Genomic DNA, 14,276 nt, shown 5'->3' with positions numbered 1-14,276 from the left:
AAATTACTCGTATGATATCATCGTTTTAATTATAATTTCTTAAAAATTAGCTAGAAAACAAAAACGGGTAATAATTTCCATCTGTTCGCCGTGAAAGGTGTGATTTTTGTGTTTGCACGTGCAAGGTGAAATGATTTCTATAGTGTGACGTAGAACACCGGTTTAGGGATTCCACCCAATACAGGAAAACCAACAGCAGTACTTACTGCAGTAGTACTAAAGAAATCCAAACAAAGTTTGTTGGAGATAAATTAAGGGTAACTGAATATTTTAACACATGAATGTAACGATAGTCAGAACATAGGAACAGCGGGTTTATAAATATAATACTAGTTAATTATGGAAGAAATTACAACTAACGAAACTGATGTGATTCAAACATCTTCAAGTGCTACAAGTACTACATTATCTCAGACATTTATTAAAGTAAAAAGAGGTCTAAAACATGTTTTTACTTGGTAAGTAATTAGTTACATCGAGTGCAAGTTAACATATTAAATACTGAAATCTGATTTCTACCAACTCAATAGTCAATCATTGCTAATCATATGCCCCTTTGAACAAAAAAAAATATAATCTTTTATTTTGAAATAATTACTAGAAACATTTGTCAACTTTATGTTATTTTGAAGAGCATGAGACTGTGCTATATAACGTTTAACATATTTTTATAGTTAACAATTCAGGTTCACTCAGACGTTTTATGCTTTTGCACAAGTATTAGGTATTGCTTCAAACTTCAATGGAAAAGATTTTACAAACCTAAAATACCAATCTTTTTTATTGTTTTAGGGGAGTTTTGAAACCAGTGCTATATGGACAGGGACTGTCACTTTTGATTTGTGGAACAGCTGTTTCAAGTGAATATTTATACAGACACAATGTATCACTTCCAGTCTTCCAAGGATTCCTTAACTATGTTCTTCTGTGCTTGGTTTACACAACCATGCTTATTTGCAAAAGAACTGAAGATGGAAAAATTCTGTTATTTCATGTAAGGACATTTTTATTGGTGTGTGAGTACTACTGATCATCCAAACAACACTTTGATTTAAATCTTTAATTGACTCAATAGAATTATCTCGTATGTACATAAGGTGCTGCCATACATAACATCAACCTTATAGAGCTGTTCTGGCAATTGTTTTTTTTTAAATAATTTAAAAGATACAATTGCCAGAATAACTCAGCAAAATGGAATTGTCTATGTCTTAATATGGTGTAGGCCTCTCGCAGTTTTGTAATTTTTATGTTTACCTTTAGGTACTGAAGGAAAATTGGTGGAAGTATATAATTCTTGCCATTTTTGATGTTGAAGCAAATTATATGGTAGTTTTGGCATACCAGTATACATCACTGACAAGTGTTCAGGCAAGTTTTTTGTTCAAATTCCTGTACATCTATCTTGTTTGCTGCCAGCACAAAACATTTAACAGTATATTTAAACCATTTGTTAGTTCTTATTTTGGTGTAAGTATTTATTTTATTATTATCTTCTGTCATTTATATTGCTGCCAGGCATGAATAGATATTTATCACAAACACAGTCAAAAGGTTTATTTTTTTCATGTTTAGATAATAAACCATCAAAAACGGATATCAAATGTCCCACCAAAATCATGATATTACATAACAAATACTAAAATCAAACAGTAACAACCTTTTTTTTAACTGACAGTTGCTGGACTGCTTTATTTTGCCAGTTGTAATGGTACTTTCCTATTTGCTGTTGAAAATTCGATATTTGCCTGTTCATTATGTGGGAGTGTTCATTGCATTGGTGGGGGTTGCATGTATGGTTGGTGCCGATGTTATTGTGGGAAAGAGCAGTGAATCAGGTAAACAATGGACTGTAATCTTGATGTTATGACTGGAATGACCACAGTCATAGAATTTTAAAAATTACCTTGTAGTAAGTACTGGATTGCACATGTATTTCAATTTCAAGTTGTACTTATATCATGCTTCTGTGTTTTGATCTATTTCACTTTAAAGCAGCTTTTTTAAATTCCAGTTTAAAGTGACATCTACTTGGACAATATCTCCCTACATGGCTATTGTGCTCGCTTTAACCACCTGTTTCAATAATTTTTATTTCCTATATATTGACCAATCCATTTTTAACCTTAGGGCATTAACTCATGATGTCACACCAAGATGCATTGTCCATTGCCTTTTTATTTTGGCATATTTTCAACCCAGAGTCACTAGGGTAGTGTTTTGTACTGCTCTGTAATAAGTACAAAATTGAATTTCTTACAATACAATGCAAGAATTTGACAAGTTCATAGGGAATATGACTAAAAATTTATGCATTGCAGGGAGTAATCCGGCCTTGGGTGATGTTCTTGTACTAGCTGGAGCTGTGTGTTATGGAATCTCAAATGTTTCAATGGAATTTATTGCAAAGCGGCATTCAGCAGGAAATGTTGAGTTTCTCGGAATGTATGGGTTATTTTGTCCCATAATTTCAGGAATTCAGATGTAAGTATCTAAAACTGCTTTCAAACATATTCCAATGGAAAAAGAATAGTATATGTGCAAATGTAATATTGACAGTTAAATATGATACATACATGCAAGCAAGCCACATATGTACCATGTTAACTCTTAATCATTATTTTCCAATGGAACAGTTTTACAACTGGGTGCAAACTGAAACTACAACTGGGTGCAAACTGATTGGTATTTTCTTTCCCTAATTACCACAAATAGTTTGATTATTATAACGATAACACATTGTTTAAGCTGGTTTACAGTATTTACATAATTTGGGGACATAAGCATAACACTGCTTCTGTTTAGGTTGCCATTTGTTGTACTCATAGGTTACGGTTTCATTGATTGTATTTAATTTTTCTGTTTAACGGCATGGTGGCCAATTGCTTCACCCAACTGCCTCTTGCCCTGTCTCAGCGACCAAGTGTTTACCTGAGCAAATGGCTTGAGCATTGCTCAAATGCTGTAGGATCTGTAGGGTTTTGCAGTCAACAACACTCTAAATCGAAATAATTTTAATATAATTTAACAGACTTTAGATAAAAATATGCATCTTGGCAGTGGATGTATTGTGAGCATATCACATTTTTGCATTGCCTGGCTGCTGAGGTTAAAAATGAAACAAAGACACAATTTTCTTTCTGTTGAATGAGGATCATTTTTTTCAAAAATTTTAGTGCAGACAGTACAAATGAAACTATGCCTGTTTGAAAGCTGTTAAAGTACAATGTCTTTTGTTTATGTGTTTTTATAGGGCAATATTGGAACGACAAACATTGGCTGCACTCCAGTGGAACAGTACCATAATTCTTCTGCTGGCTGCATTTGCAGTTTGCATGTTTTTGCTTTATTCGCTTATGCCAGTTGTGATGAAGCTGAGTAGTGCCACTGCAGTCAACATTTCCCTCTTAACTGCTGATCTCTATGCACTGTTTGCGGGCTTGTTCTTATTCCAAGACAAGGTTTGTGTTCAAACAGTACATTTTTGGGAATATTTAAAAACATGTTTAGATAATCCTGGAGCAAGAAAAAACTATTAAAAAAATGCCCAATTACTGTAACACTGTGTTTTACAACCTTTTCTGCCTCATGAACAAATAGGTCATTTTAAAATGCCCTCCTCAATAGATAAACATTATCACACAAAATTTTGCAGACAATTTCATCTGACTAAGCTACTTTAGTAGTCATTGGAAGGGTGATAGAATTTGCCTGGTATTTGTTTCTATTTTAGGTGCCCAATTTGTAAAGTAGTTTTTAACTTGTCCACTTTCTGTGGAAATTGTTATTGCTCTGTTGTTGGCACTGATACCCTTGCTAAGAACCATTAAACATCCATATCTGACCTAAGTAGTTATTTTTGCTAACTGTCGTAACACAACAGCAAACATTGTATATATTTGTTATGTTACAGATGTCAGCCCTGTACGTTGTGTCCTTCATCACCATAGTCTGTGCACTGGTTATTTATAACTCAAAACCACCAGTACCAAGAATGACAGAACCGCCTATAGCTAATTCACACTCAGGAAGTTTAAACTCAATTCCTAATTCCCAAAGTAATGAAGATCAACCTTTGACTGAGACCAAAGGAACCTGCTTTAAATCAAACTGTGTTTTTGTTAACTGACCCTAGGCAGTAATTAAATGTATTAAATTTGTTGCTGGATAGAAAAACCTTGTACTGTCTCATATGTGTGGAATTCAAGCCTAATTTTATCTCGCTATATTTTGCATCAACAAAATAACTTTTCTTTTGTGGCAATGAAGTATAAACCAAAACTGTGTTTGATATGAATGCCTTTTTATGCTTCAGTTTTTCATGCATATCTAAGTGCTCTAGTATCTATTCTATTTGTTCTTTTTATTATGCATTTTATGATTTTTTGAGCTTTTCTGATTTGTGGTTTTATGGTATTGTCATGTTTTAAAAGTCCATCAATTAACAAATTGTTTTATGTTTCTAATGGGTGGGTGCTCATGACATTACAAACTGACTGTAATTTTAATTGCCATGTTTACAATTTTGCAGAGGTTTAACAGGCCCACATGTTCCATATACATTGTAACTGATTGCCAAATATTTCAAATTGCCTGTTTAACCAGCCACTGTTATTGTTTTTTTGTGTGTATTTCAGATGTTATAATCTGCAGGTAATGGTTAATGCTTTAATTGTAACTCTGACATTAAGATTTCTACGTAAAGTGTTACTGCAACTACATTGGTTTCTTGCATAAAACAAGGTGTCTTCCATGTTTTGAAACTTCATAAAGGTGTGTATTTATTTTTTTGCCGTTGTTGACTTTTATTGCTGAAAACAAAACACACTGACATGCTTAAAACTTACTCCAACCTAACTGTGTTATACTGTTAAAAACTTATGATTCATGAATTTAGAACTATTCTTACTTACCTGGATATAAGTAGCCACACAAACTACATAAAACCTCCAAACGGTGGTTCCAAAGAAACATTTAGAAATTATCCTGTTCTTGAATAAACAAAACGAAGATAAAACTTTTCAAAATGTTGGCAGGATTATGGCAAAGTCAACAACTATCGATATCGGTCAAGTGATAACTGAACTGGAGCAAAATTGCATTGTGTTTTCAAAATTGCTTGGTCCCACAGAAGGAAAAGTGTTAATGGAAGATACATCTGGTAATGTACTGGTGACAAATGATGGCTGCACCATTTTAAGTGCAATTACCTTAACCAACCCTGTGGCTAGGTATGTGCCAATTGACAATAACAGTTCTGTAAACAACAAATATAGTTTTTTTATGTTTGTAAAAGCTGTTAGTTTTTGAGTTTTGCCTTTTTGATAGTGTGCCTGTTTTAATTTGTAGTTGTGTTTGTTAAATTGTAGAATGATCATAAACGCCTGCAAGGAACACCATAAACAGTATGGAGATGGGGCAAAAACCATGCTTCTGATGGTGCAGAAGGGATTACGCTACTTAAACCAAAATGAGCTTGTTGCATCAAATTCCCTGGTTGACAAGCAAACCCATGCAAGACAACAAACTGTATTATCTCTTTCCTTTTTAAACAATATTTTGAAATGTCATAAGTTTATGACATGGTTCAGTGCTAAACATGCTATAAAATGCCAAAGTTCAGACTCCAAGTTTTGGAACAATGTCAAAGCATTAATAGGAACTTCAATGAATGGCAAGTTCTCCAAAGCCACTGTCAGCAAACTAAATGACTTTGCTGTGAATTTATTACGGAATTTATGCTCAGGAAATGGTATACAGTTGCAATCTACATTAACAGTTTACATGAGAAACTATGACCAACTTGTTGTTGAAGTCACAGGTTTGCATGTGGATAATAGCAGAATTCTTGAAGGTGTTTTACTGCATAGAAGCTGTGGTGTTTTACCTTCAAAAGAAACTGAACTAGAGTGCAATGCAGTATTTGTTCAGTGGGATGGCGCATTTCAAACAGAAACAGAAGCTTTATTTGATTACACAAATAGCAAACATTCTTCATTATTGACATTTCCAACTAAGCTATGCACAGAGTGGCTACAGAATATCAAAACATTTAATGTAAGAGTGATATTTTATCAAGGAAAGGGACAGCAAACCTTTCATACATTGTGCAGCATTCACGATATCACTTTATTCGATTGCATGCCGTTGGATGAGCTAAAAGAACTTGCGGTCATGTTTAATGTACAACCAGTCCAAGATATTACTGAAAGTGTGTCTGGTAAAATGATTTTAAAAGTTAAATTAAATGAAATACAAATAGGCAGCAATAGATATTTGCATGTTGTGGAACCTAATGAACAAAAAATTCACACTTTAGTTTTGTGCTCTCCATCACCAGGACTGTGTATGCAGTATAAAAATGCTGTTTACAATTCCATTTTAATCATCAAACTATGGCTTGAAAACACATATGGTTCTTCAAAACAACTTTCCTGTGTACAAGGATGTGGAAAATTTTATATGCAAATGAAGGACATTATTCAAAAGGCTCAACTTATTGAACACGTCCTCGACAGGCGTTTTACAGAGGTTGAACAAAACTATTTAACATTTGCCAAGCCAATAGTGTGTGAAATGCTTTTGGAAATTCCCAAGACTTTGCACTATAATGATTACAATGTAAAAGACAAACAAAACCGATTTTTGTGGAAACATTACCAATGCAACAATGATTTTACATCCATCGATGACAACAGTCAATGTAAAGTTTTGCATTCACTCACTGGTCAACTTGCTGTGATATCTGATGCAATCAATGCCATTTGCGAAGTAGCAAAGGTTGAAGCAATTTTAAGGTAACATTCATTTGTTGATTTGGTACCATTCATTCATTTTTTATGTATTGGTATTCTTTTTTTTGCAGTGTTACTTCTGGAAACATGCAAGACCTTGAGGGATTGAAAACCAGTTAATAATTTTCGAAGAAACAACTGTGATTTGCACGTTTGGTTTGGTATGTCTAACGCAACGTGTCTAAACACATTTGAAAGCATATATGTGGCGATAAATTCCGTGAAAAAAAATGCTGTTTAAAATGACTGCTGTTGTCTGCATTTAACTAGAATGTATTATGTTTACCTTGAGGCAAATTTTACACGCTTTGTTGTTATTCTGCAATGCTATCCATTCGAAGCAAAGATACAGCTATTGCTAACACATTTATGTGTGCTTACTTTTGGTATTACAGATATAGTTATGTGCGTGTGCGTTATTCATGTACTATTTAAATGGTACCGGTAAGTCAATTTTCATTTAGTGTTATTAGCGTGGACAATGCAACTTCAATAGCTTAAAAAATGTGTAGCAATCAAAGTATTGACAAATCTTATTCGAACTTTGTAATATTCCTGCCGCAGGAAACAAAAATTTATAGCTTCTACCGCGACACCTAATATACACTACAAACTTACAAAGGTGTAGTAAATGGCTTTCGTAACCGGCTTAACAAAACCGTAGTTATGTTGATAAATTTCCGTATAGCGTCTGGATCTCGAGCGATCAGTTGATTGAAGTTATACGTTGTAGAGATAAACCTTCGGTGGGTATTAAATGAACTTATTTGCACGGCAATGTCTCTAGTCAACACCCCTTCGATGAACTCTTCCCTAGTCGGGATTTCAAAATAGTCTAATAGATCAAATAAAGTCTCTGTATAGCCTACGTTTCTGTATAAAAACACCTGTACTTTCGTCTTCACTTCTAGAGTTTTCCTCGTCAATCAATGTCACGAGTCTCGTCAAACAAAGGCTTTAAACCTCAGTTTGTTCATTTCCTTATTCAATTAACACGCTTATTCAAATAGAATGTTTAAGAAACAAAACAATTGGTCGTTAGAAATTAATAATTATAACCTTTAGTTATAAATTCAAGTCTTACTAGCAACAAACGAATTACTATTAGGCTAAGCAAGCAATGGGAACAAGCAAAATAAGTTAACTGCTATTGGGCGAAGCTGTTGTGGGCAGAGAGTCGAACCGGAACTGAACCCGAACCCGCGAACCGGTTTGAGCGGGTAATTTCATTAAACCCGAACCGAACCCCAACCGCTAATTACGATTTCCGAAAAACCCGAACCGGAGTTGAACCCCATATTTTGTTTGGTGTTGGACCCTAACCGGAACCAAACCAGTAAAAAATGCAGTCTGTTTTATATTTTGTGATCTTTTAAAACAGCGCACTGAAGAATACGCGAAATAATACTGATAGGGCGTGTCAAAAATTAACAGTACACGGGCAAAATTCTTTTGGAGTTTGACAAGGCCAGGTAGATGATGTTTAGAGTTAAATTGAAACGAATGGAAATTTGAACCGGTTTAAAAACCGCAAACCGGTTCGGACCGGATAATTTGCCCAAACCGGAACAAAACCCGAACCCGAAAATATCCTATTTTAAAAACCGGAACCGAACCCGAACCCCTAAAAACAAAACGAAGCGAACCCGAACTGAACCTGAACCTGTATGACAACCGGTTCGACTCCCTGGTTGTGAGCAATTACATCAGCCGTGCGTTTTATAAAATTCTAAATACGTGGCATCAAACTGCACATCTAGGCTTGTACAAATTCTCGCACAAAGCAGCGTCCAATCACAGCACGGGACAAAACAAGTTGTTAAAAGCTTGCAAACACCAGATCACACAGTCGCATCTACCTATTATTGACTGCGACAGGAAATATTACAAATTCGAACGTGATTTGTCAATACAGTTGGCTTTGGTTGGTACACATTTTAACTTCCTCGCAAGCTTTAAGCTATCAATCAAAAACGAGCTATTTTGGTAGACAACTATTGCTGAATTCGCACAAATTAGGCTATGTCACAATCGCTACAATTCATGGGCGCCGGCAGAATTTTTTTCAGGGCGGGTCAAATTTTGACAAATACACACTTGTAGGGATAGATTACTATATCAATTAATTATGTACACATGGCATAAAATATATGCAGTAGATTTGCGTCGACGATGAAATTCCCAGACCGCCCGTAAAAGCGTCAACTTGGGCGACAAAAGTGCAGCAATAACAACGCCGTAGCCTACCTGTCCACCATCCCTTTCCTCGACATTTTTTCGCACTTGTAACGTTTCAGGTACACACAACTATTTGAGGCTAAATTTTTAGCGCACCTGTCTGCACTAAATTTTTGCACCAAGCAAAACAGTCCCAACTCTGTGTAAACTCGATTAAGTAAACCGAACTTATTTAAAATCAAAACAGATCGTTCCGCTGTAAACGGGCTAGGTATTCACACACAAAATATTTGTTACTTTTAATAAATCCAGGTATAATGTATAAATAAGCTATAGGTACTGTTACGGAATTATTTCGGCAGCTTTGGGAATTCGGCTAAAAGATCTTTCAAGTGGCGATGTTAAATTCCAATCAACCCCTTAAACCTAATTCTATACCTTAAAACCAAAACTGCCTCCCTAATTCGGAAACGGCCCGAACCCTGCAATAACGGCTCACCACTAAGCCAAAGAAAGACCACAAACTGGTTTCACTAATGGGCGCCTTGTTTAAATACAACGATAAAAAGCCTTCACATAAAACAACTCCGAATTCGACAAGTTTCACTACAAGCAATAGCAAGCAATACACGACATAAAACAACACGGTGTTACTCGCACGGCGCCCAGAGGAAGACTGACCATGCTTCCTTCTCAAGCACGTTTTACCACACCAATCACGTTGATAACGTTGATTAACAAATCACGTGATTCCAAGAGGCACATCCGGGTATCGCAGAACCAACAAGGGTGAACACGCAAACGGCACATATGAGGCGAACGTATAAAACACAGGAAAAGCATCATGTGTAACAAGAACCATTTAGTGAGGATACTGTGTGGTGAGAATAACACGCAAAACAATTAAGTGAAGAAATGAGTGGCGAAACATGACAACGATTAAACAAAACAAGTAAGTGAATAAATGAGTGGCGAAACATAACAACGATTATACAGACTAAACAATAGTGAAACACAGGATAATAAACTGTAAAGAATGTTATGTGCATGAAGGTGTGTAATAATCCGAACAAATATAACAAAGTAACGTGAAAGAATAAGTGAAAATACGTGTGTGAAGGTAAAGTATTCAAAAGATGCGTCATAAATACGGACGTCTTAGTGGCAGTGACTAAAAATATACAATAAAGATGTCACGTGTAACATGGAAACTGAAAAACTAAAATGATTTCTATCTTGGAAGGCCTAAAAAACGGATTGTGACAAATCACCATCTTGCAACTAAAATTCTTCTCAGTTTTTATCGACTTCTTGCACATCCGCTTTGCTACGCTTGTAACGAGGCTTTAGAAGTGCAACCACTATAGCGGCGAGCATTGTACAAACAAAAGGCACAGCTGTACATGCCGTCGCCCCAATGGTCTGTAGCATTACCCGACCCACGATTGGGTAGCCCATGCGTATAATACCAATTCCAATAACTGTGAACATTGTTACCAGCATTGCTGACAACGGGTACGTACTTTCTACAATGATTTCGAAAAGTGAAGTATTGGCGATGCCCTGAAAAATGCCTTGAGCCAACACACCAGCATATATGCAGTTGATAGACTGAAATCGGGTACCAAGCAACACTACAAGGCATGAAATACTTTCAAACAGAAGGCCAAAAAGAACGATTTCCTTAAAGCGCTTGGTTTTCGTAATGAGCGGACCGGTAATGAATCCACCGATCGTGTATGTGATCCAACCACCCATCAAAACCAGGCCCGCTTTGGAGTCGAGATCAGCTTGAGAAGGGAATACTTGTAACAAAATGGACGACAGGAGGACACTGTTGTTCCGCAAGACAGGGTTACACACGGCAAATGCATACCAATAACCAACAAAGTGCCAGTCTGTAAAGAGTTGCTTCATAATCTGTTTGTAATGATTTAAGGCTTCAGCGAAACTCTGCTTCTGCATATCGCCTTGTATTGCTTTATCCGCTATCACTTTTGCCTGTGCCGCACTTGGAGGCAATGGTGGATAATCGGTTACAAACAACACTGAGCAAATTGTGAGAATCCCAGCCAAAATTGTAACTGCGGAAAACATGCCTACAAGACGGAGACGCTTTTCGTCCAGACTTTGGTCAATGTTTATCAATTCAGGTGCAATCACGGATCCAACAGATTCTCCCAAACCTCGTCCCACGACTTGAATTGCAACCGCAGTAGCTACCTCGTTAGATGGAAACCATACAGCTGCTGTCGGGGGAGGTATCGACCACGATATAAGGTAAGAAGCACCAAGAATTGCTTCGCCAATTATCACGGACACGAAACCAAATTGAGTTGACATTCCCACCGTGATTAAGATAAAACCCAATAGAAATGTGCTAGTCATTATGTTGTAGGTCTTCCGAAATCCTATGCGAGCAGTGATCCACGACATGGGAACCGCTATGATGATGTAAACCACTGATTGAGTCAAAATAAACCAGTCTATTTGCCATGGCGACACTTTGAAATAACCCGCCAGAACGTTGTTTATCGGTCCATAGCATGATTCGTTAAAGCCCCGCAAGAAAATTGAGCCAGATGCAATAAAGAGAATCAACCATCTTTTTAAATACACTTTTGTTGTAGGTCCTATTAACAATGCCTTTTCGCTGTTTGTCTCAATTAGTTGTTCACTTTCATCGCTTGTTGTCGGTGGGACCATAATTTTCTAATGATTGCTGCTAAAAAAACAAACAGTGTAAAACTGAACAACCAGCTTGCTTGATTATGCACACTGACTATAAGCATTAGTTCGGTATATAATTTCTATGAGGACCACTGTATGTTTTGGCATTAGGTAACAATTTCTACCAGTTGAGTTTTTTAATGCAATGTGCTTAGCTGCGCTTTTCATGCATGTTTTATCCCTAACAAGCGTCTATTTCAAAAACTTATCTTCCCATAAACCTTGGTAATACTGACTATTGTATTGAATTTTCGAAAACACGATTGCCTAAATACAAATATTTAGGACTAATAACACACAATTCCTGCAACGAATACTGTTCCTGTCAATGAACATACTCGCACTATTCGTTGTGTTATGTTAGAACAGTGATTCTCAAACTGAGTGCCGTGAGAGTTCCAAATGTGCTGCAAAATATTTCCCTTTTTTAAGTGCAAACCGTCCCTGGTGTTTCAGGACATTATGCCGAAATACTGGTGTGCACGACAACGTTTCAAACTAATATAAAGCAATAGTGTTGAAATTTGACATTTCAGTACTTTAATGCGCCGCATGCTTAAAAAGTTTGAGAACCACTGTGTTAGAACAACACCATCACAAAATGACTACCTACAAGTTTCGACAGCACCGATCACATAACACCTTATATTTACGGTGTATCTGTAGCGCGTTCAGCCCTCATCCTCCGATTGTGCCTTACACTTTTCTGCCTCCCCACTACGTTTCAATGTTTGGCAACAGCTATTTCCGGCTTGGTTATGTTGTTCATTGTTGTGGCTATGTGTATTTTGGCCACGCGAAATGAACGTAACTCGACTGACTGTTATCTGCATAAAACTGCTTGCTTTCCTAGCTGTTTAGTTTTTTAACGTAAATAGAATCCTAATAGGGATGACATTATTAAAATGGCTGTCAATCACACGACTGACAGCAAGCACGAGTACAAGCAAGCACATTGTCCGGCCTCTCTACTGCGACGAACATTTTTGCCAACGCCGACTCTGCCCTTCCTGGTAATATTTCACCAAAACAGCAGACGCATTACAACTGCATGTAGCATTTTTAGATGCATTGGCAAAAAATGCGCAAAGCTGCATAAAGACCAGGAATCTACGCCATTTTTCTTCTTAACGTTAAAAGTTTCTGGAAAAGCCGGGCTGTAAATGATTTGTCATGCGTGCGTTTTTATTAAGGTCGAATCAGTGTTTCCCAACCTTTTCTGACGTACGGTATTCTAGTATAGTTTAAAAAAATTACATTAGCTGACTCGCAACTGTTTCTACTGAACGCTGCATTCGACAAAAAGTCGATTTAAGTTCTTTGACTCGATGACTTGGAATGGAACTTTTCCAACGTGACATCCTGGTTGGAAACCGCTGGCCTGATTGCTCTTTGCGCTACAACATTTTTCCGTTTTTATAAGTTAATAAACGAAATGAAGTAAATTAAGCTGTGTTGGAGTTTTTAATCCCCTTTATAAGTCCTTCGTCCTTGTTTAAATAACCTTTGTAGCTAAGTTCGCAACCCCGCCCCCCTTCCAAAAAAATCTGAATGAACTTTAACACGCCTAATACGTAGAAGTAACGCATGTTATTCTAAGTGCAGAAAACCTATGATGGACGTTTTCACCGAAACATGGGTTAAAATGCAAATTGTTTCCAGTTTGCAACAAGCGCTGGACAAAATGCATGACACGAAACCTGGACATGTTTGTAAATATTAGTGACATCGACTAGCATCTTGCCAGTTACTTTGCTGGTTGATTTCAGGCATTCCTTCAATAACCAGGATTGTTTGCGGATTTGGTGTACATTCTGCAGGAAATGGCAGTTCCGGACGTGATTTGTTTTCATTTACACTTTCCACATCTCTGCCATATGTCTGAAAGCCTTGATAATAAAGTTTAAACAAGAATAACTTTAACCCCCAAGCAGTAGATTTAACATGGACTATAGGGTATAAGAATCACAAAATTGATAATCCTGAAAAAATCACCTTATGCTGCAGTCGTAGTGCATTTGCCAGTGCATTTTTTTTTCACTCAATAATAAGTTACAAAGTATCTGAAGAAGACACTTTATCTAGAAGGCTTTGTTTTGCAACAATATTTTTATAAGTGGTCTAGACTGGAAGTAAACAAGAAAAATAGAGGCTGAACACATGTATTATTTTTGTTGTTTTTGTTCTATTAAACGTGCTTGATAATACTTTCACTTTTTTGTTAGTCCATTGACCTTCATGTGCCACAAAACTTTACACACGTCAAGTTTTCACCGTAATGTTTGCAGCTTTTGTTCGTGAAGCTCCCATAAATACACACCACTTTACGTCATTAAATGCACTAATGGTGTTTATTTTTGTGACCCCCGCTTTGCCAATAATTTACTAGGGTTAGCAACGCAGACTATCCGGTAGATAAGGTATACAGACTATCGGGTAGATAAAACACATACCGTTTTGATTGTGAGCAGATGCGTTGGAAAAAAATGTATACGGTAAGAAAATGCAAAAACAGTTTAATATGGTAGTATTGTTTCATGTAAACATTTGTAAATGCAAATAATGCGTTTTTCT

General features: G+C 36.6%; 3 protein-coding genes across 3 annotated transcripts; 2 read left to right on the top strand and 1 right to left on the bottom strand.

Annotated features, from left to right (window-relative positions):
* Positions 1-55: 55 nt before the first annotated feature.
* LOC145232558 (queuine/queuosine transporter SLC35F2-like) lies at positions 56-4,638 on the top strand. The gene is made up of 7 exons (XM_080097205.1): positions 56-458; positions 793-994; positions 1,264-1,371; positions 1,679-1,838; positions 2,322-2,484; positions 3,254-3,461; positions 3,914-4,638. The coding sequence occupies exons 1-7, from the start codon at positions 340-342 to the stop codon at positions 4,127-4,129; spliced, it is 1,176 nt and encodes a 391-aa protein (XP_079953331.1). The 5' UTR covers positions 56-339; the 3' UTR covers positions 4,130-4,638.
* Positions 4,639-4,703: 65 nt separating this feature from the next.
* On the top strand, positions 4,704-7,160 carry LOC145232557 (BBSome complex assembly protein BBS10-like). Its single transcript, XM_080097204.1, has 4 exons — positions 4,704-4,773; positions 5,037-5,231; positions 5,370-6,797; positions 6,866-7,160. Exons 2-4 carry the CDS (start codon positions 5,041-5,043, stop codon positions 6,912-6,914), a joined length of 1,668 nt encoding a protein of 555 aa, XP_079953330.1. The 5' UTR covers positions 4,704-4,773; positions 5,037-5,040; the 3' UTR covers positions 6,915-7,160.
* A 3,105-nt stretch (positions 7,161-10,265) lies between these two features.
* LOC145234218 (putative MFS-type transporter C09D4.1) lies at positions 10,266-11,678 on the bottom strand. The gene has a single exon (XM_080098972.1). The coding sequence runs from the start codon at positions 11,676-11,678 to the stop codon at positions 10,266-10,268; it is 1,413 nt and encodes a 470-aa protein (XP_079955098.1).
* Positions 11,679-14,276: the final 2,598 nt, after the last annotated feature.

Source organism: Phallusia mammillata, chromosome 6 (genome assembly GCF_965637545.1).
Source record: "Phallusia mammillata chromosome 6, kaPhaMamm4.hap1.1, whole genome shotgun sequence".
In the NCBI taxonomy this organism is placed as follows: Eukaryota; Metazoa; Chordata; class Ascidiacea; order Phlebobranchia; family Ascidiidae; genus Phallusia; species Phallusia mammillata.
Note: the sequence above shows the minus strand (reverse complement) of the source record. Positions and strands in the feature narration are given on the sequence as shown.